This window comes from Amphibalanus amphitrite, unplaced genomic scaffold (assembly GCF_019059575.1).
Source record: "Amphibalanus amphitrite isolate SeventyFive unplaced genomic scaffold, NRLGWU_Aamphi_draft 000191F_arrow, whole genome shotgun sequence".
In the NCBI taxonomy this organism is placed as follows: Eukaryota; Metazoa; Arthropoda; class Thecostraca; order Balanomorpha; family Balanidae; genus Amphibalanus; species Amphibalanus amphitrite.
This window is the reverse complement of record NW_024881686.1, coordinates 635,351-657,659: the sequence shown is the minus strand read 5'-3', so window position 1 is coordinate 657,659 and position 22,309 is coordinate 635,351. Positions and strand designations below refer to the sequence as shown.

Sequence of the window (22,309 nt, the reverse complement as noted above, 5' to 3'; positions counted from 1 at the left end):
TCGGTGTGGACTGGAGGATCGGTAGTCTCTGCTGCAGGCATGAACAAATAAAAAAGTGTGCATTTGTTTTTTTCTCTCTCTCTCTCTCTCTCTCTCTCTCTCTCTCTCTCTCTCTCTCTCTCTCTCTCTCTCTCTGCTGCAGCAGAGATGAAGCTTAGCTAGAGCAGAGCTCGAGGACCGATGGTTCTCCAGCACTGGTAACTCAGTCTGTCTGCCACTTTGACTCCATCACGGACCAGCAGCTCGGGATCTTTACCTGAAGACTCTCCGTATCCCGCCCCCGTGCGAGTCGTGACGGTCTCTGCGGCGCTCGCTCCGCAGGCCGGGCCGTCCCGGTGAAATCGATACCCGTCAGATGGGACCCTACAGAGCAGCGCGCCGGTCCCAGCCTCCGGCCGCGAAAAACCCAGCCAGAACAAAAACGGAACTCGAGCTCTTCAAATGACTGCAGCGGCCGACTGCTGGGACCAATCGAGCTGGCCCGATCGGTGACGCGGCTCGATCGGTCATCTTGACCGACCGGTCATCCCACCAGCGACCGACCGGACACAGGCGACACCGATATCGTCTCGACAGATCAGTTCGATATTCAGAGCAACCGATTTTAAAACTGTCAAGAAAAGTATCCATTGAAAAAAGGAATGGTCGACAGGGGGCTAATGAGCATAATCACTTCATAAGGTGATGCTTAGGACGAAACACGATGAAATCGCAGAATGTGCTGACCGTTTCGAAAGTTCAGTACCCAAGCTCTTGCAATGGGAGTTGGCTCGCGATTGCCTTTTTCAAACTTAGCCCAAATGTTGCAGATAGGCGAACTTTTAAGGCCAGCATTCACGCTAAACGAAACTTGTGCATTGTGCAACTCTTGACCTATACTGTCTTGCGGGACAATTTCGGATACACAGCGCATCTAAATAGGAACTTTTGATGTGTCCAAGGCCAAGCCAAGCCAAGAACAGCTCGTACCGTCAGAGCTCCTTTACTCTGCAACTCGGTTTCCGCAACTGAACACATACCATTCCCGTCACGGGCTAAAACGGACCGTTGAAGCGACTCGAACCGCAATCTCATCTCCATTCGGCCCAGCCATCCAGCGCTTTCGCGACTGAGCTATATCGGGGAATCCCGAACATTCTTGAAAAGTTGGTGATTTTGGAGTATGGTTTATTTCATTAGTACTAAGTCATCTGAGTGTGATATAGGCAGACATACATGAAAGAATACAAGCGACACCGATTAATATATGTTCATCGTGACACTATCAGTCCTCTAAAACATGGGCATACACCCATTGCATTAAAATTAAGGCAAATGTACAAAACACAAGCACATGTGAGGCCATCAATAATCTGATGGCTCTCAAGAAAGTATCCAAGCTTGTCTTGACAAGATTCTGGTCATCAACTCGAAGCATTTACAGTTGATATGGCTCTCGAATTGTCATGCATTATGTCGATAAACAACTGCTAACCTGGAAGCACCATCCATCGCCAGCACCGCAGGCTTCTCAAACGATCACTCCGACATCCCTATTCTCGAACTCAGCCCATGAAGAGGACTTCTCACTCAGCATTTCTCAACCTCAGACACACAGTCATGGACGCACGGTAACGGAGCGGGTCCTCCTTCAGTGGGTACTCCTACAACTCAGTGACTCCGTAGGTCGGCTATTCGGTTTCTGGGCGACGACCCTCACGGCACTCTATCCCTTACAAATTCCACACTAAAGCATAAAGCATCGTTGTCTCTACCCTACTCACGGCAGCATCATCGTTACACATGTTCACGCCCAACCGAGCACTCTTACAACAGTGTCTTCTTTCAACAGGCGCTTTCACGTCTTCCTTCTCCCCTCTTCAGCGAGTCCGCTCACGCCGACCACTCAGAAGTTCTCCTTGCGGAACTTGAAGCCGAACTCGTCGCACTTGTAGCGCAGCGTGCGGGAGAGCTGCGGCGGGCCGCAGAAGAACACCGTCACCTTGCCCTTCTTCTGCTCCTGGATCTGACGGAACACCTTGTTCCAGTTGGGCCGGCCCGCGATCGTCCGCGTCTTCAGGCCGGTGATCATGTCGCGCTTCTCCTGTGAGACAGAGGAAAGCCATGGTTAGAGCATACAGTGCAGCAGCGATCGATGTTATTACTGCGTTTTATGCTGTCTTAATCTCTCCACCATCGTCCACACCCTATAGAGGAAGAAAGCATTCCTCCTCGAACCCTTTCTCCGATTCATCACACCCACCTTCTCATGCAGCAGGTCCAGGGCCAGCTGTAGTCCCACGGCCTTCATGTCGGTCTTCTGCAGCGCCGACGTGATGTACATGTGCATGTCGAGGAAGCGGTCCATGACGCCGCCCTGCTCGGCCTGTTCAATCTCCAGCTGAGAGAGCAGGTTCACGAACCACTCGAACGAACGCTGGTCGCGGTTGATCCAGAAAAAGTCCACCTGAAGCGAAATAATGCGTAGTGTGAGATTGACGATCAGCGAAGATGCAGTCAGGATGGCTATAGCAAAAACGAACCAATGGTCGATTCAATTTGGTTGAGATGTCGAAGGATATTGTCAGTATGTGGTATATTGCCATTTTGGGGAGAAGAGTCCGTGATTCGTAGCATGTTACGTTTGACTTGCATAGTTGTTAGCCATATGCACTCTATTGGCCCTTTACGATATGTCAAGAAAATTAATTACGGGTAGCACGCCACAATGTACAGCGAAAACGTCAGAAGAGCGACTTTAGAATGAGGTACGAAAGGTGACGAGGCTGAAGCATCTTGCCTAAAATAGTGATGACGTTCAATGTTCGTGGCAGGGGTCATTTTTCAACACCTAGGTCTACGCTCGTAGGCGCGAAATTCGCCTCATCGCATTGAGCCAATCGATTTTATCGAAACAGACAACCACTTTCCAAAAGCTTTTGTTCCAGCCACTCCCACCAGGACCAAAATTATCCTCCCTTCGTCGCAGCTGCCTATACGGCTAGCACGCGAGGTATTGTGAGCCCATCACTCTGGGGGCAATTCGTCACGGCTGTTCAAACTGCAGGCGTCCGGCGGCGGCGCCGAGTAGCGCGGGCCGACCGCTCGGAGCGGAATGTGCCCTCTCGGCGGCGCCGGGCCGGGCCGGCCGACCACCGACATTGCACACGGGCACCATCGATCAGAAGCCGCTCCAATAAAGCGCAGACCGCCGCCGCCAGACGCCGTCCCGAAATATATCGGCAGCGCCGTCCCACGGCCGGCCAAAGTCGCGGTCACGCTGCCACCGGAGCCGCGCGCCGGCCACCCAGGTCACCGGCAGACGCGTGTGGGTGCCGTCTGCCACAGCTATTGGGAAATACATCGCTCCGGCTCCTCTCAACGACACTTCTAGGTGTGAACCTGTTCCAAGGCTGATGCCAATAACAGAGGGACTTATCAACACAATGAAAATTGCACTGTGCCCCACCACTCTGCCTTTGATGTAGTCCGCCAACGGATTTTACTAGCTATGAATGTTAATTTGCTTGCATTATTGCTTCCCAGAAGGCTTTAGAGAAACCCAAGCATGTTAATTGCTTACAAAGTGATTAAACTTGTGAGTTGCCTCATTTCCGTCAAGATCAAAGACTTCCCACCAGGCCTTTGACTTCCCCCATTTTCAGACACCTTTCAATAGCTAAGCTCTCACCAACATCACAGCCTATGCTGCCACGCACAAGCCTTCAGTCACAAGAAAGCCCCCTCCCCACCGCTTCTCGCGAGGTCCCCACTCCCTGTTTGCTCCCTTCCCCTCCTTCTGCGTCCCGGACGTACCTTTTTCAGGTTCATGATGCCCTCGGGCAGCTCGGAGGTGAACTCGTGTTCGCAGCGCGGACAGCGGTGTCGGTTCTTCCAGTAGCGGTACATGATGGACTGCAGGATGGAGGCGAACGGTGTGACGCCGATCCCTGTGCCAATCAGTACGGCGTGCTGCGCGCGGAAAATGTGGCTGGACGGAGTGCCGTACGGACCGTCAATGTAGATCTGCGGGCAGAGGGGGTCATGTCATGTCAGAGAGGTGATAAGTGCAGGAGTAAGCTCAGCATACGAATACGCTGAGAAAACAGTCGTCTTGCAACACATTCCAGTGCCACTCGTGCGGACCTCAAGCTACACCCTTTGACCGCCGTAAAGCTGCCCATCTGGTCCCTGGCCGCTATTCCGGGACCTTTATTGTACTAAACCACCGTCAGTCAGGTCTTCAGTCTCACTGAGTTGGTTGTTCGCCGGTAGTTGGTTGTTCGCCCCCATCACCGATCTGCCTCACTGTTTTTACTCCGGTTTTGTTTGTTACATCACTGCCTCATCACGCCCGTGCTGTCGTCCATTACGGCGACCATCACACGTTACCGGGTTGTTCGTTACGGCGGCGTGACATGTCAACGTCTCGCTGTCACCGTCCGTTGCGGCGCACCGTCTGATTAAATTCCTGCACCGGCCTGCCACGCTCGGCGGCCTATTCGGTCGATTTGTGTTTCCATTGCGGTGTGCCTCGACAGCGGCGGCGACGATGGAGGAGCGAGTGAGCGCGATGGTCACCGTCACGACCAACACCGGCACGTGGGCCCCGTGCTGAGACTGGTGCCGGGCGCCACGTCTAGCTGAGCGGCGCCTGTCCCTGCGCCGGAGCCCAGCTAGCCGGAGCCCTGTCTGGCAGAGGGGAGCCATCCATTGCGGCCAGTCTGATGGCCGGTCGGCGGCGCGCCGGCCACTGATGAGTCGTCCATGAGGGAGTCGCCGGATGGCGGCGGATGACGCGGCCATGTGGTCGGCGCTGACCCCTTTCCGTCGGCCACCAGACTCGAGCGATGGATGACCTCTCGCCGAGGGGACGCTCCGTCTGACGCGCGCGGCGGCGGCTGCACGGTCACAGGGAGTACCTATAGAGCGGCACGAGCGGCCGAAAGGCAGAGGGAAGAGTCGGCGTCAGATGCAGAGGAGAGAGCCGGCGTCAGATGCAGAGGGAGAGAGCCGGTAGCGGAGGAAATGGGGCCTAGTCCTCCATGAATGAAGTTCTGAAAAGCATCACTACACTCGAGCATCAAGATAAGTGAATAGTGCGTCGCAGTGATGACGTCTGATTCATGCGCTGATTGAAAATCGTTACGGCCGTCCAGAATACCCTCAATGGTCTATGGAGCTGCTCGTCTGCGGGTATACGGCCACAGAGGCAGCTGCCGACGCTGTGCCATCTTTGTGTCGGCGTGGGCGCGGGGGGTGAGTAGAGGGGAGATGAGCAATGGCACGGCCGGGTAAGGAGCGCGGACGGGCGGCGCCGGTCGTCCCGGCCGGTTCATCTCCTCCGAGACAGAGATAGCGACCGGATGATGGCGCCGCCGCCCCCGGCGGCCACTGTGGGCTTCCCCGGCTACGACCGCGCTGCAGTGGGCAGGGGCAGAGACCGTGGCCGCTCGGGTTAGCCATCCCGAAACAATGGTCGGGCAGTTAGTCTCGGTGGCGGACGCTGCTCTTAGCAGCTATTTCAGTCGCTGCGTGTTTTACAGTAAAATGGCGCGACGCTGGTAGTCATGAAATAAATTTTAGAAATAGTACTACCAGCGAGTCAGCAATGAGCTTTCTAAATTCGAGACAAAGTTTTAAGTAACCAAATTATATCCTGATTCTGAGCGACGCTGGCAATTTGCCCTGTTTCGAACCATCGATCACGGGCTGCGAGTTTCGAGAACGCGGTCAGCTTTTCAGCTCACCTTGGCTAGCTCACCGTCTCACCTCCGGCCAGCTCACCATCTCACCCTCAGACATCTCACGTTCAGACCGCTCGCTCCCCTGACGGACAGGTCGTTCATCAGGGCGGAGCGCGGCGCCGCCGAATGCAGACTCACCTGGCGGCGCGACGCGGCGCGCTCTGAAGGAGCGTCTGGCGGCCGTCAGCTCCAGGGGCAGCAGCCGGCTGCAGCGCCGCCCGGCCAGCCCACAAATGGAGAGTGATGATCGCCGGCCGGCGCCGCGGCCGCCGTGTGCATCCATCAATCACAGGGCCGGAGTCTCGCCCGAGACTCGCCGGAGACTCGACGGAGCTCGACCGGCTCCCAGCTGTTGCATGACCTCCCACCTCCCCCTCCCCCGCGCCGGGAGCAGCCCAGCTCCGCTGACCGTCCGAGTCACGCGAGGTGCCGCGTCCGGCACCGATCTCGGCCTTGGAGTTGCCTGTTATCGACCCCATGGCGGCGGACGGGGAGCGGGATCGCCGGCCACTCACCGGCGCTCCGCCGCTCAACACAGAACAGCCGTTTAGGCCGTTTAGGTGCAGGGAAGACCAGACCGCACGACATGGTGCGCCTCCAGATCAAGAAATGTCACATATATGTAGAATAGGTCGGAATAGGTCAGCGAGATGTAGAAACTTTTGTAGTAAACAGCGCCTTCGCAGTAAAACATTTCTCACCTACATAACTAAAAAATTATACCTATTTAAGAACTATTTAAAAACACTTCAGAAATCGCTATTAAGCGATAAGCTATTCAACAGCTGAAAATATTGTCAGATACTCGGTTAAGTGTGGCGACACAGTGTGTAAACTTTTGCTGACTTTTCTTCAATAGTAGAACGAGATTCTCCCGAGAGCTTAGCTACCATTGTTGCATTAGGCGTTTTGAAATATGCATCAAAGTAGGGAAAAGTTCTTTCAAAATCTGTGCTCTTCCGTGTACGGATGCTCGGAAAACAAGTACCGGGAAGCCATACATGGGAAGTGGCGCTGGGCAGCCACTTCCAGAAACACGGAAACCTACCTCCGCGCCGTGAAATATGCATCCCATCATTGTGGTCATTGAGCGAGCATCACAACGGCGCGTCGCAGAGAGCCAGATACAGCCGAGGCGAGCCGGAATCGTCGAATGGCTCCCCGGACAGTGATCAGGACGGGGACGATTCTTCACTGCCAGCTGGGTGGCGGCGCGGCGGCCGCCGTCCGGATCAATTCTCCGGTGCGTTCAGTCGACTCGGCCCGTCCGGAGCCGACCGACCCGTCAGCGACAGCCGCCGGCGTAATTAAAATCAGCGGATTATGCTCCGTCAGAAGTTGGTGGCTGCCGGCGACCGGTGTGGCCGACAGCCGCCCGGGAGGTCAGCCGCCGGGGGCGGGGGTGGCGGCGGCGGGCGGCGGCCGCCGCAGCAGCCGCCGGGATCCCTCACCGGGCCAGGTCAATATTGCCGGCCATCCATTTTCAGAGCGGCAGCACAAGAGTTAGACGAGCCCCGGCCGACTGCGCGGCTGGCGGCGAGACCAAACGAAAGCCGAAACGAGCCGCCTTACCTGCTCCGGGTCCTGGCCTGGACGGCGGCGAAGTAATACGATATGTACAGACTATATGGAGCATTACCTACATGCTTATAACTAAAGTTGAAATCATTGTTAAATCATACATGTTTAGACGATTGTTTACCTGAATGAGTTGCCATAGTACGAATTGTAGCTGAACGGGCAGGCGCTTCGTACTAACGTTTACACAAACCCATTATAAACGTAGTATTTGCCATTGATTAAATTATTCTCATGAAATGAACCCAGGGTACTATATTTTCTTTAAGATATTATGCCTGTCACCTTTGGACCTTTTAGCGGTGTACTCTAGCTTCAACCATCAGCGAGTTATTAAAGTCTGAGCCCTTTGTTTGCACACACCTTGTTCACTTCACGATAGTGCTATTGCGAAAAGGTCAGTTTTCGCAGGAAATGTCAGACGTAGGTGTAACCACTTACCAAACCCCTCGTTGTTTGCCCGTTGGGCAAGTAAGTGACGGTCAAACAGGTTTGACCAGCTGTCCATTTAGGTGACCATCCCAGTGGAACCCATAACGTAAACGCTGGCCGCAGGGTTGCAGTGGCAGACAAGGAAGAGGGCGGCACCCTGTGAAACCCGTTTATCCCGGCAGACGGCGAGCCAGCTGAGCCCTTACCACCACCAGCAGCGGCAGCAGAGGCCGCAGCTGCGCCTATCCTCCCACTCAGCTCCGTTCGCAGCTCCCTCGTCTCCCCCTCCCTCAGCTCCACCCCACCGCTCCCGAACACCATTCATCAGCGGCTCTGCTCACCTCCAGCGGCTTTCCGACCGGGTACTGGACGGCCTCGCCCTCCGTCATGGCGGCCGCCTCGAAGCGGCCCTCCTCCATCCTGGCCTCGCGGCTCTCGTTGCGAGGCGTGCGGCTGCCCTCGTCCACGGCCAGGCTGTCCGACGACGGCGTCTTGAAGGCGATGATGGTCGGCTTGCGGCGCATGTAGCGGAAACTCTTGGCCACCGACTTGTTCTGTGGATTCTGGGAGAGAGAGGTCGTGTTTTAGGATTTCATCGGAATGCATCTTTGAAAGCAAAAAAAAAAAAACTTACGTCTGATGAAATGTTATGTGAAGACCAATTTGTTTGTCTTTACTGTGCCTACGCAATTTCTTTGCAACTAAAATCAATCTGTGACCCGTTAGAATCTGTGAACCCGTTAGAATATAACCGTAACATGGTACCTAAGGAAAAATAAGTCACATATCATATGCTATCACCATCACTTGATAAAAGTTATCAAGAGCCTCGAAAAAAATGAATACTCTGACCAGGAAACTAGCTATAAGCTAAACGAAGAAAAAACTGAAAACCTTGTAGCTCCGAAATTCACATATTCATTGTAAATCCTAGAAAGTCGTTTTTATTGTAAAGCAGGTGTTTTTTGAAAGGTTGTCCTTCATAACAAGTTCCTTGATAAGATGGTATTTTTAAACGGCCTGCTAACGTCTCAAATCACACGTAACGACCACATTTTACCGATCAAATACCCCAGAAAGTCATGCCGGTTCAAATGGCATCTCCGGAGATGAGTTACGAGATCGGTTTTCCAGAGCGTGATCAGTTGGATCCATTATCAGAGTACGTTGTCATAAAAAGTGGTGCCACTCTCGGAAAATGATCAATAGGGGCCGACAGAGGTGTGTGGCAGTAAAGCGGGGCGGCCGCGCGCCGCCGCCGTGAGAGTGGTCCGACTGAAATATGGAGGCCGTTCGTCACCGGACGAATCCCGAGCCGCCGCGCGGCACCGGGCCTCCACTCCTCCCCGCTCCTCCCAGCTCTGCACTCCTCCCTTCCCGTCTGGAGCAGACAGGCCCGGAGAGGCGGCAGAGCCCTGCCGACTGCTGGCCTTTGCGTGACGCGCGCAACACTTATTTGACGACTATTTTAATGAAACGCGCAATCAGGATCGGAAAAAGTAATCACAACGGAGCAGCGTCAGCAGCAAACTATCAAAGAAAGGAAGAGCTCTAAATGATTTCGTTTTATTAGTTTTTCTTGGGAGCGCGGGGTGACCGCTGAAATTGGAGAGCTTTGGATGAGATTACGTCCGAGACCGTGCCGTCTCCGAACTGGGAGTGCAGCTTAGAGTCGCGGCACCGGCCCGAGACGGGGGGGGGGGGGGGGTGTCAGCGGGCAAACAGCCGGCACCGGGCGGGAGAGGCTGCCGTCACCCCACGCCCTCCGAGGGACTCACCATGTACGGCATGTTCTGCAGCTGGTTGCGCGCCTTGGCCAGGGCCGTCTCGTCAAACTTGGTCTCGGAGTTGGAGCGCATCTCGCCGCGGAGCCTGCCGAGCGGTCACACGGTCAGCACTCAACACTCGGCACTCAGCACTCGGCACTCGACATACGGCACTCGGCACTCGGCACTCGGCACTCGGCCCTTGGCACTCGGCAGTTCCGTCACACTAACACCCGCAGCCAAAGATGAGGTGAGATTGAAGCGAGGTGAAGGACGGACAGGGAGACAGAAAAAAAAACGAAAGGAACGAATTGCGAATAGTGAAAGGAGTAGACAGAAGTGAGGCAAGGACTATTTCGGGTTGCAAACTTCAGCAGGCTCTCGAAGTGAGCACTCAATACAGTGCAATGTGTCCCAAGATGGCGCAATTTGGGCGTTTCTCATCGCCTCTCGGTCCATAGCCTACCGGCGGAGTCGGGTTATTGTTGTGGAATTTCGATGAGCACCGCTGTTTCATCTGGTCCGGCCACATTCAATTGCGCCTTCGCCACTAGCCGCCGAGAGAATTTCCCGCGGGACAGAGTGGCCGCCCGGGAGACAGAGGGCGTTTGGGAAAGATCATCCTACTGCCTCAACGCACCTGTAATGCTATGCTCTGGGGCATAGACCTGGGGGAATCGTTTACCGCTGGACAAGCGTAGAAACAGTTTCGATGTTATTAACATATCCAATTTGGTGGATCGCTCACGCGGTGTTTTTCTTTAAAGTAAACCATGCCCGGTGATGGACACGTGTACTGCTACACAGCTATACACATATGTGTCTTAAATTGCATTTTTTTAGAGATTGATATTTGGTGCTAAAAACTAAAAAGCGATAAATCGTGCCACCGTCGCTGCACCGGATATGTCCGAGTGCGCTGCACGAGATGTCCCAATAAGCCGCACAAGATGTCTCTGTGCGGTGCACGGGATGTTCGAGAGCCGCGCGCGGGATGTCCTAGTGCGCTGCACGAGATATCTCAGTGATGCGCTGCACGGGATGTCCGAGTGCGCTGCACGAGTTGTCCCAGAAAGCCGCACAAGATGTCTCAATGAGCCTCCGTGGCTTGGCGTCTCTGTGTTACCGGAGCGCCGCCACCGGGATTAATTGCGCCTCCCTCGAACAAACACAATCAACTTTTCTTTCCAGACACACACAAAAACAGCAATTGGCGACCGAGGCTGGCCGCCGCCACGGGGCGAACCGGCGCAATCATTTTGGGACCTATTCAATCAATTTACGATAGAGTTATTGGGTGTGGGTATGTAGTAGACAAATAGGTGGCCAAATGTTCTTGATGCAGCGGACAACATGTAGTCGTTAACGTTAATGAGGGTATTTAACCCATTAATGCCGGAATTTTTATTTTTTGATTCTTAAGTTGTCCTTAACAAATGTTAGCCACACGGGTCCCAGTAAGAAAACTGTGCAAGCTTAAAAAAGAAATTCCATCGGTTCTCAAGTTATAAGCATGGGTCATAAATGACCCAACCGGCATTAGTATAGTCACAAATAAGGAGTCATCACGAAAACCAATTTAGGTAGATACCTTATTGTGTATACTGTATAGCGGCCTCAGCCAAACAATATTAAGAGGCACTGCATTGCAATGCTTTGCAACGTCTCATTGGCGAGGCCGTTGGTGCCGCTGGCAGGCCTGTGGTGCCCTTGTTAGGCCTCTGGTGCTCATAGGCCTGACAGGCCTGTGGTTTCCCTGGAAGGACTGTGGTGCCCCTGGGCCCTGACAATTGCCTGAGGTGCCCCTGACAGGCTTGTGGAGTCCCTGGCAGGCCTGCGGTGCTATTGCTAGGCATGTGGTGCCCCTGACAGGCCTGTGGTGCCTCTGGCGTGCCTGTGGTGCCCCTGCTAGGCCGCTGGTGCCCCTGGGTCCTGGCAGGACTGTGGTGCCCTTAATAAGCCTGAAGTGCTCCCGACAGGCCCGTGGAGCCCTTTACAGGCCCAAGGTGCCCGTGCGAGGCTGGTGGTGCCCCTGTGAGGTCGATGGTGCCCCTGGCCCTGGCAGGCCTCTGGTGCCCCTGGCAGGTCTGTGGTGCCCCCTGGCAGACCTGTGGTGCTCTTGCTAGGCCGATGGTGCTCCTGCAGGCCTGTGGTGCCCCTAACAAGCCTGTGGTACCCCTGACAGGCCCGTGGTGCCCCTCGGCCGGCCGAGTCGCCGGCCCGCCCCGCGTCACGGCCCCGCACGACCGGTCCACTCATGATATCATAACATCGCAACACTAGGCCTGTGGTGCCCCTGTCAGGCCTGTGGTGTCCCTAATAGGTCGGTGGTGCCCCCGGGCCCCAAGGGAGGTCATGAGTGACCCATATGACCCCTCTCCTTTGGATCCGCCACTGTGATCTGATCACAACCCCCAGAAATAAATAATCGTATAATCATCAAATGCTTCCCTTGTATTCAACATACGAGAAAATTGACAACACTATTGCCGGCTGGGTCATTTATGACCCAAGGATATTTACCGAGGAAAAAAAGTTATCCGATGGCGACAAGAAGGGCAAAATTATACATCATGCCTTTTTCAGACAAATTTAAATGCCAGGTGGACGATCATTCAACAGATAGTAAAGTGCAAACATAATATAATATTACTTTTTGGGGCGGCGCGCCATTGCCAGTGACCGGCGGCTGTGCAGTCCCGTCGTCTTTGGCTCCAGAAACTTCAGTGGACGAGCTCACACAAGTTTTATGCGGCTCAGGCGCTCGTCACTGAACCCACAAATCCAACAAAACACACGCACAAGTTCCTCAAAGTGCCACTTGCCTCCATTGAGAAAAAACATTAAGATTTTGCTTTTGGGTCATATATGACCCAAGCGGCATTAATGGGTTAATTCGGAAGTGTTTACAAGATAGCGTGACAGGTCTATTAAGCTGGTGAAGTAATCGCTAACAATATTCTTATTTCGAAATAAGTAGTTCATATCCTTGAATGCCACTTACCGTGGGTTTAGTGCCTAACTATCACGCAATTCAAGTTTTATCACCTGCATTCTTACCTATTGATTGAACAGCAAATTTTGTCGGGTTTCAACAACAAATCGACCAGCCACCTTGCTACCAATCGTATAAATAACCTATCGCGCGTTTTGATGAAAAACAGAACCATTTGTCACCGAGCTCCTTGCCGAGGCAGCACTTACAGCAGCAGCTTCTGTCGCTTCTTCATCCTGTGCTCCATGTCCGGCAGGGAGCGGGCCTTCATCAGCGGCTGCTTCTTGTTGTTGAACATGATGCCCGGGGGCGCCAGACGATTTCCGTCCACCGGAGCCGCGACTGCAAACAGTCGCACACGCAGGTATCAGAACACTATCGCACTAGTGCGATATTATTATTAGTGGACTATATTATTAGTAGACTAATATTATTAGTGGATATTATTATTAGTGGACTAATCAGTGAATTACGTACTGATAATTTGAAAGCCATTTTCCCTCTTAGTTAGGCGGTGTCATGTTTTCCAGTCGTAAATTCAGCGCTCAGACCAACAACCCAATCGTGTGCACGTGCACTCCACGCTGCTAATGTTCAGCAATCAGCACACGTTTTGCATCACCGTGTCCCCTGCCGGCTGTATGCAGCGGGTTCCAGTCGATGACAGCAGTAGCAGTAATCGCCTGCGTTCACCGGCGGCCGCTCCATGCGCTATGAGCCGACACCGGTCCGTAATTATGTCGCCGGCTTCTGGCGGCCATTCGGACGACGGTCGGCGTCTAATACAGGCGCGCCCCGCGGTCTCCGGGCCATTTGTAGACTGTTGGGCCGGCGGGACGTCGGACCCGGCACTATTTCGCCGCGCGACGCGCTGTCATTTGTAGGCGATTAGAGCCGGCGCGGCGGCGCGGAGCTCTACAGAGACCGGCCACGGGCGCGCCGCGCCGGGATAAACAGCCTCCGGGCCGCGGGTCGGAGATGAGGGAGGGATGGAGGGAAGCAGGGAGCGAGGGAAGGCGAGAATGAGAAAGCTGGATAGAAGAGGAGTTAGGGGAAGGAGGGTGAATTGCGCCACCTTAAGGAAAAACGCTAATTGTAAGAAAACCGCTGGAGATATAAGCATGCACTGGTAACCATTTCAAAGAGGAGCTCATTGGCTACGATTTAAGAGCCTCCCGATCAATAAAGAATGTTTTGTTTGCTTCTGACAGCTGCTTTTTCAGATACATGCAAAAGGGCGCATTTGCCAACAACTGCTGTAAATTGCGCCAGGGGGATGGCGCAATTAGAACCCAATTGCGCCCTATACTTTAACATGGCTAAGTGAATGAGACGGAATGCATACACCCCGGCAGTCTAATGTCATTGCGGCTTACCTAAACATTTATTATGTTATTCAGGCTGGATAAATAATAAATGTAGATATATATCGCGATGTTTTTTGCCCAGGTAGATAACTTTACATGTGTCCGTACGCTTGTAAAAGTGCAACGAAAACGTTTACTGTAACCGACTAGATATATGTGAACGTATGCGCCTATTCAGTTAAATTTTCACTCGTTTCTCTCAAAATTAATAATTTTTATCATTTTGACAACTTAATGGCATCAGTTTTTACTTTTTTATCATAGCTGTCACTTCTCACGCCTGAGTCCATGTTGAAAATGTTGTATTTTGTCAATTACACCACAAGTCGTAGCCTAAATGGCAGCTGCATTATAAGTTTGACGATAGAAATAATTTGCGGACTGACGACAGCGGGCTGCTCCCTTGCCTGACATTAAACTCCTTCTTTATTGCAATCAGTTAATGATGCATTCATACTGTCGTGATACAATGGCTACACCATTATCCTATTTGCGCCCCCTGGCGCAATTGCCATGGGCGCAATTAAAATTGAGGTACTTTTTAATAAAAACATAGAAGTTATCATAAAGATGTTGCAGGAAGTTTACGGTTTCAGTGAAATACAATGAAAAAAGGGTTTTTCTTTCTAAATATCACTCTGAAAATCACACAAATATCGCAAATTTTTATAGCCAACGGTTCAAAATGCTGCAAAAAAGTTAAGAAAACGCCATAACATCTTTGATGGCGTAATGAGCCTTGCTGATTGGCTTCATCGGAGTGTTTGGGCCATAAAATGAACAATCCAGTGGTGAAAATAATGTTTTCGAACACAAAATTCTAAACATGCCATTGAATCCGTGGGAATGTTGGTGGGCGCAATTGGTTAGGAGGGCGCAATACACCCACTTTCCCCTATTCCAGATGGAGCGGTATCGTTATCCATATATAGCCCTATCAAATGAGCAAATATATATTAAAAACTCTGGAAAGGAAACTGAGCATAAAAACAAATAAGTGATACCAAATTTCCAAATGAACTGTAAAAGAAGTGAAAAGGCAGACAAAGAACCTGAAATGAAATGGGAAATAGCCGGAAAAAGCTACTCAGAAGCCAGAAAGGGCGTGACATTGTATGGCAATGGCACCTTACCTATCTTTTCATCCAGAAGCTAACTGAACATGTATGTAGACATGTATTTAATAAAAAGGTCTAAATGAGTTTCGTCTTTCAATTCAGTTAATTAATCGTTGTTTTGCATCCGACTCTGCACGTTGCATTGCTAAATTCCCGTGCTGTATTTAACAATGCATACTCTCTAAATCAACTAGTCCAGTAGCGGCTGGGACTCGCATTTCACTCGGCCTCCATCCGGATCGTGTTTGTATATCAGCGGCCCCGGGCGGTGGCCGTCCGGCTGCACTGGCGCGGTAATTAGGCCCCGTGCACCCCCTGGGGAGCGGCCGGCCGGCCGGCCAGCGCCGCCGGACCGAGCCGGTCACAGCGCTCGGCGGCCAGCTGTCCCAACGGGATGGCCGCCAAACGAAGCCGCTCACGACTGCGACAAGCGCGCATAATTAATGAGCCGTCTGCGAGTTGGCGGAGCGGAGGCAGAAGCAGGCGAGGGGCGGCGCGGCGGAGGCGAGGGGCGCCGCGGGACAGTGCGCGGAGAGCGGGCCGGCCGAGACGGAGCCAGCGGCGGCCGGCAACAGGTCGCCGCCGGTGGGATCAATAGGTGGAGGTGTTTGGAGGTGCCGCTCCGCTCCGCCGACCGCTCTCCCTCCCTCTCCCTCGAGCTCAGTGTCGTCAGACCGCAGGTGTTCAGGGGCTATGATAGCGCCGGTCTCGGCGGTCATGGCAGAGCGGCGGCACGACAGAGCGCGGGATAGACGGGACAAGCGGGGATAGGAAAAGAAGGAAACAGGGCTTGGAAGTTCAAGCGAGGCAAGAGAAACTGATGAGAGTCGAGAGAGCGAGGAAAGAAGAGAGCGATGAGAGAGACAGAGAGAGGGAGAGAGAAAGGAAGGGAGAGAGAGAGAGAAAGAAAGAAAGAGAGAGAGAGAGAGAGAGAGAGAGAGAGAGAGAGAGAGAGAGAGAGAGAGAGAGAGAGAGAGAGAGAGAGAGAAGTGTGACTGAGATGGATTATGCTTGCGAGGCATCTTTTAATACCAGTGTAATTGCATTTTACGGAACGCGAACAAAGCAGGCCTTTATATAATGAACGTAAATGTACGGAAATACAGCGCCTGAGGCATTGCATTGCAGTCAGTAATTGCAAGCAGCTTGTAAAATATCACTGAGTGAAAACCGACGGTAGATAAGTAGCGTGTATAGTTAACGTGTATTCGTACTAATCAATGTGTTTGTGTTACCAACTCCGTCGTCCTCAACCTCAATGAGTGAGATATTGCCTGCTATTTGCATTAGTTAGAGCTTGTAATGTGGAACACTGGTTTGCTATTTCATCAACTGATAATACGGAGTCGCCCGTAAGCTCGGATATCCATTCCATTTGTGGGTGCGCGTGCGTTCTGTCAATTTGTTACCATTACCGTAAAAATGCTCGTCTGCGTCTTCAGTGGGCAGCGAGACATAGCTCGACATGTACTTGAGCACTTTACGGCTAACATAATTGGGTGTCCCAATTCACTTCCCAAACAAATCGACTCCGAATTGGCCCGCAGCGTCCAACTCCTCACAGCCCGCAGTCTAACTGAACACGTCAACAGCAAATCAATTCGGGCTGCCGAGTGCGCGCCGAGTGGCTGCGCCAATATTTACCTTCCTTCTCCTCCTCGATGGGCTGCATGCCGACTTCCTCACAGGCCTCGTTGACGACTCCCTCGGTGTGGACTTCTGGCGGCTTGGTGTTGAAACTGATCCTTCGGCTCTTGTCGCTGGATGGCGCCAGCCTTTTGATCGACCTGGAACGGGATAAATCGCCCGAGTCGTCAGTAACGGCTGTTGTGGGAGGCTATCGTTGGCTAGATCGGTAAAACTTTGATATCGAGTGCGTTCGAAGCATTTCACATTGGCAAAATAATGATGACGCTGTCCAACAGGCACTGCGTCAGTAGGTGCGATCCGGAATAACAAGATAATAGGTACACATGTTGTTAGTTCACAGAATGCAGTACGTCTCCTCACTTTTTCATCTTCTGAATGCTGGACGGCTCTCCCTTGAGCACCTCGTCAGGATCTTTGCCTTCCTCCAGGCACTGGAGCTTGAGCTGCTCCTCCTCGAAGTAGTCGTACAGCCGGTGGGTCCATCCACCCACAGCGCGAATGTGCAGCCACAGGGTCTCTGGGGGCGGACAAGTTGCGTCAGGTGGGTCTCTTTAGTCACTGAACAACACAAGACTATGCCGCTCTTGTGCCTATAAACTAACGGGATTGTTTGTCATTCTACCTCTGACTGTTCGGAAACTGAACTCTCCGTCCTACTCCTGACCGCTCGCCAGCTCACCACTCTGTGCTGGAGCTCTCACCAACTCACCGTCCCGCCGCAGGGCTCCCACCAACTCACCGTCCCGCCGCAGAGCTCTCACCAGCTCACCGTTCCGCCGCAGGGCTCCCACTCACCGTCCCGCCGCAGGGCTCTCACCAGCTCACTGGCCCGACGCAGGGCTCCCACTCACCGTTCCGCCGCAGGGCTCCCACTCACCGTCCCGCCGCAGAGCTCTCACCAGCTCACCGTCCCGCCGTAGGGCTCTCACCAGCTCACCAGCTCACCGTTTCTCCCACCAACTCACCGTCCTGTTCGGGCGCGCTGCTGATGGTGAACGGGTGCCATTCGTATTTGGCGATGGCCGGGATGTTGACGAACAGGTAGTCGCCCGGGTGGTAGTCCATACTGGCCGGACGCTTGATCACCTGAGGGTGGATACAGTGGCGGATCCTGGGGGGGGTCCACGGGGTCATGACCCCCCCCAAAAGGTCTGAGAGGGTCATTTGACCCCCCCCAAAAGCCGAAGACCTAAATGCGCTATAGACGCCGTCTTGCATGCTCAAAATCACATGTCAAACACTTCTGAGCTAATACCTTTGTTTTTCTGGATCGTGTTGCGTGAAAAGGCGTATTGAAGGCCAGAATCTTACTCATTTTTGTCTCAACCGTGCGAGCACCAGGGGATGATCCAGGAAAACTCCAAGGGGATGGTCATGAATTTAATTCGTGGTGCCCCTACCTATACGCAAAATTAAAAACTCAACGGATTTCGGCCACTTAATTTTGGTGATGTCCTATTTCCATTTTTTTTATTTTGTTTGTTTTATTTTTAGTGCCCCTGGGCCCTGGCAGGTCAAAATCACGTCGGAGGCGAAAGAAATTCACGGGAATCCCAAAAATCACGTCAGGACATTCAGGGCACTCTGACCAGCCTGACAGCTAGGGCCCTTCTTACTTCCTGGGGCCTCCAGTGAATAACCGCTAGTGTCTGTGTCGGCCCCTCTGACTCCTCAGTAGGTAGGAGGCCCTCTGTAGAGGAGACCCTCTGTGGAAAGGAGACCGCCTGAATGCAGAAGGCCCTCTGAAGAGAGGAGACCCGCTGTAGAGAGAAGGCCCTCTGAAGAAAGGAGGCTCTCTGTAGAGAAGAGGCCCTCTGAAGAGAGGAAGCCCTTTGCAGAGATGAGGTCCTCTGGCTCTTTGAAGAGAGGAGGTCCTCTGTAAAGGAGGCCCTCTGAAAGGGAGAGACCCTCAGTAGAGAGGAAGCCCTCTGTAGAGAGGAAGCCTTCTGTAGTTAAGAGGCCCTGTGAAAAGAGGAGGCCCGCAGTAGAGATCGGTGGTCCTCTGTAGAGAGGAGACCCCCTCTGTGTTTTGACAAATGTTTTTGCAAATTTTTCGCGGCGCTTCGCGCCGCCGATTCATGTACATACGTACAGGTCAATATGAAATCGTGACTGTAATTACATAAACCAACCGTGTCAAATTGAATCAGAATTCATATGTGTACTGTGAAGAAACTCCGGATTGTACTGCCATGCTAAAAGGGTGGTAAAATTTGTGTTTTGGAGCGGAGCTGTGTTTTGACACATTCTTTTGCAAATGTTCTCGGCGCTTCGCGCCGCCGATTTATACACCAATCAATAAGAGAGATCGTGACTGTAATAACACCAACCGTGTCAAATTGAATCGGAATTCATATGTGCACTGTGAAGGAACTCCGGCTTGTACTAGCATGCTAAAAGGGTTGTAATATTTGTGTTTTAGAGCTGTGTTTTGACAACTTTTTTCAAATTTTTGCGGCGCTTCGCGCCGCCGATTCATACACAGGTCAATAAGAGAGATCGTGACTGTATGCTACTAATGCATTGGGCATTAGACTAATGCATAAGTGAGGTAACTATATCTACTACATCTGGGTTTTTAAGTCGGTCGATCCGCCCCCCCCCCCCAGTAAAAAAATCCGTGGCGACGCTCCTCTATAGGTGGGTTTCACTAACTAAAACTACTGAGCCGAGTGACTTACGATAAAACTTCAACTCAGAAACGACGAAGATCAAATGTCATTTGATCTCGACATACTCGCTCCCTACCCCCCCCCCCCGGTCGTCAGAATTCATTCATCAGACCTGGCATGTCGGCCGACTGGTGACCCCCCCCAAAACGTTCCCCTAGATCCGCCCTTGGGTGGATAGGAGGGACGGGGCGAGAAACGTCAGCTCTGCAACGTACAATAAATTTACGACTCAGCTTGCGTGCTAAATAAAGGTGCAAATGCAACCGCAAACGCCCTTTTGGGACGAAGACTACCTGTCGGGCCGCAAAAAAAGATGTTCCGATGGAAAATATAAATGCTACGTTGTTTTCCTATATGATTTTTGACTATATCGTGCCATTCCCCTCAGCCCGCGCCCATGTCCTTTGCAAACTCACTAAACAGTTGGGTGACCTTGCACGCTGACCTCTCGCCCTGTGTGACCTTTGTGCCCAGCCCGTGTCCATGTCTCACTCACCAGGTGTGTGACCTTGCTGGGCAGCAGGATGCCCGAGCTGATGTAGGTGCGTCCGTGGCCCGTCTTGGTGCGCACCAGTCGGATCAGCCTCTCCAGCAGGTACAGCAGGCCGGGCACGATGAACCAGTGCCAGAAGTGGGGCGCGTGCAGGATCAGCAGGATGTAGAACGGCACGTACAGCAGGTGGGTCCAGTAGAACACCTGAGCAGCGGCACAGGGCCAGGTCAGAGCGCAACGTGCGTGGAAGTCGGCTGACATTGGAGAAGCTTGTGGCTGATGAAGCCTGTGGCATTACAGGAAACGTTGATGCCTCCAAACGATCGAGTTTTAAACTTAATCGAATTGCGTCTGCAATAATGTGTCACACACTGCTAAGTGCCTCAGTCTGACTATCCACTAAGCGACCTTTTCACGCTACAAATATTAGATAAAAAACGGTAGGTCTGTCCTCCGCGCCCAAGTTCACTCGGACGCTCACCTCGAAGTTTCCTTTCTTGCGGACGAACGGTTGTGAGCAGATGACCATGACAATGAGGATGGCCATGAGGGCGACGCCGCTGGGGTTGGCGAAGCCCGGCACCAGGCCGAACTGGCCCGGCTTCATGGTCAGGAGCCACTCGGCGTACGTGTAGTTACCCTCGTTGAGGATCGCCAGCGCGCCGTCCGGAGGCACCACGTTCACCGCTGCGGGAGAACGGAGAGCGTAACATGAATAAATGTGGGAGCGTGGCTTATTACTGGTTACAGTTTATCTCTATTACTAAAACACGTGTTTTCAATGATACGCATTAGGCTTTACGTAATAAAGTACGCAAACAAATGTACTATAATAATGAATACGAAACAATAATAACAGAAACGTAAACAAAGTATCTACGCATTACTTTGCTTACTTATATCACCTAGATTCAACAGCGCTTAGAATTGCGCCATTGTACAATAAGTTTGGTACGCCTCTTGCATCAGATGAAGGTAATTAGTTTTGATTCCACTAACCGAAGTTGATGAAGTGAGCGATCGTGTGCACGGCACTGTAGATGAAGATGAACCAGCCGGCCATCTTGTGGAAGTAGATGTGCTCGTCCAAAGGCAGCACGGACGCGAGGCCGTTGGTTCGAGCCAGCGTGATCAGATTTCGGAGCATTACGGCGACGATGAAGGCACAACAAAAGTTCAGTACGTAACCTGCAAAGCAGTAGATATTTATAGCACGGACAGACAGTGATCCCGATTAGTATACGCATATTTAAAGATGTTTATCACTAATTAAGCGTACTTCTTTATAAAAGCCCAACTACCTAATTGAGCAAGCACAATCTTTCAGCATCTGACGATAACGCTACGAACTTGTTTCCAATTTTACGTCACATACTCACAGTATAGAGCTTCGCCCACTTACCGCACGCCCTGGCGATGATGTAGGCGACCGGGAAGTCGAGGAACTGAACGATCCGCGCCACGAACATGCCGATGTTGACTGCCAGGAAGAGGAAGAGGAAGGCCAGGTAGACGTAGTTGTTGCGGATGTACGGCAGAGAGAACTGGTAGGGCACCATGTCGGACAGCGACTTCAGGAAGGACGTCCGCTTCTTCGGCTGAGGAGGCACCAGCCAGCGGTCGATACTGTAAAAGAAATGAGAAACAGGACGTCACATAAATTTTCTGACGACATCGAGCAAATCATGATCCCAAGTGCAGATGAGCTTGATGTGTTTCACTGGGGCACCTGGAGTAACTGGCCCAGCCCCAATGGGCTGCTATAGTGTGAATTTGCTTGGTATTTAGTGCTGCCAATGCACTGCTTTATCTCAGCCTCCAGTACCGTAAGAGGGCCAGGTCGGGCGCCATAGACCACCCAGCCGGCGGTGGATCATCTCGTTGCTGCCCGTCACGGGCGTCCCAAAACAATCACCGCCATCAAACACGGTCCCCAATGGCCGCAGATGGCCGGTTAACGACTGGGACAGACGGCGCTCTGCTGACGGCGCCGCCGGCGGCTGGCAGCCGTGCACGGACGGTCGTTACGGCCGGCTACCCCGCCCAGTCGCTGACCCGCCGCGCTGACCCGCCCCGCCCCGCTACTGACCCGCCCCGCCCCGCTACTGACCCGCCCCTCACTCAGACCGGGCCGGGCCGGGCCGGGACGACGGGGAACGGGTGCCCGGCCGGGAAAATGGTCTTTTGTTACGAACCACCGGTGCACAATGCACGCGACATGGCTGAGACGTGTGGTCAGCGCTGAAAGGCGGGCAGTAAGGCGATGAATGAAGCCGTTTGTTTACGTAATGAAGTACGGGCTATAGAAGCCAAGTCATGCCTACAAATGATAATTTATGAGGCCATTATGTGGACAACAAAAAGGCGAAGCCTTGTCAAAAACTGTTTAAAGGGGTATAATTTCAAACAAGCTAGGTAATTTTCGGCTTTCTCTAAACAGGGTGAAAGAAATATGCTGACAGCAAATACTCGTAGGATGCTTGTATCAGCCCCTGTTGCGATTAAATATCTA

General features: G+C 52.6%; 1 protein-coding gene across 2 annotated transcripts in view; it reads right to left on the bottom strand.

The window, feature by feature from the left end:
* Nucleotides 1-1,153: 1,153 nt before the first annotated feature.
* The window catches only part of LOC122384473 (NADPH oxidase 5-like), an 82,236-nt gene continuing 61,080 nt past the window's right edge, over nt 1,154-22,309 (bottom strand). For both annotated transcript variants that reach the window (XM_043371888.1, XM_043371886.1), the window contains exons 8-20: nt 21,200-21,423; nt 20,797-20,985; nt 20,279-20,484; nt 19,801-20,001; nt 17,598-17,718; nt 16,993-17,149; nt 16,627-16,769; nt 12,707-12,839; nt 9,515-9,608; nt 8,078-8,299; nt 3,796-4,005; nt 2,243-2,446; nt 1,154-2,083 (exon numbers count right to left, since the gene is read on the bottom strand). In XM_043371888.1, coding sequence (XP_043227823.1) covers nt 1,886-2,083; nt 2,243-2,446; nt 3,796-4,005; nt 8,078-8,299; nt 9,515-9,608; nt 12,707-12,839; nt 16,627-16,769; nt 16,993-17,149; nt 17,598-17,718; nt 19,801-20,001; nt 20,279-20,484; nt 20,797-20,985; nt 21,200-21,423 — 2,302 coding nt within the window. In that variant the 3' untranslated portion in view covers nt 1,154-1,885. The remainder of the gene's footprint in view (nt 2,084-2,242; nt 2,447-3,795; nt 4,006-8,077; nt 8,300-9,514; nt 9,609-12,706; nt 12,840-16,626; nt 16,770-16,992; nt 17,150-17,597; nt 17,719-19,800; nt 20,002-20,278; nt 20,485-20,796; nt 20,986-21,199; nt 21,424-22,309) is intronic.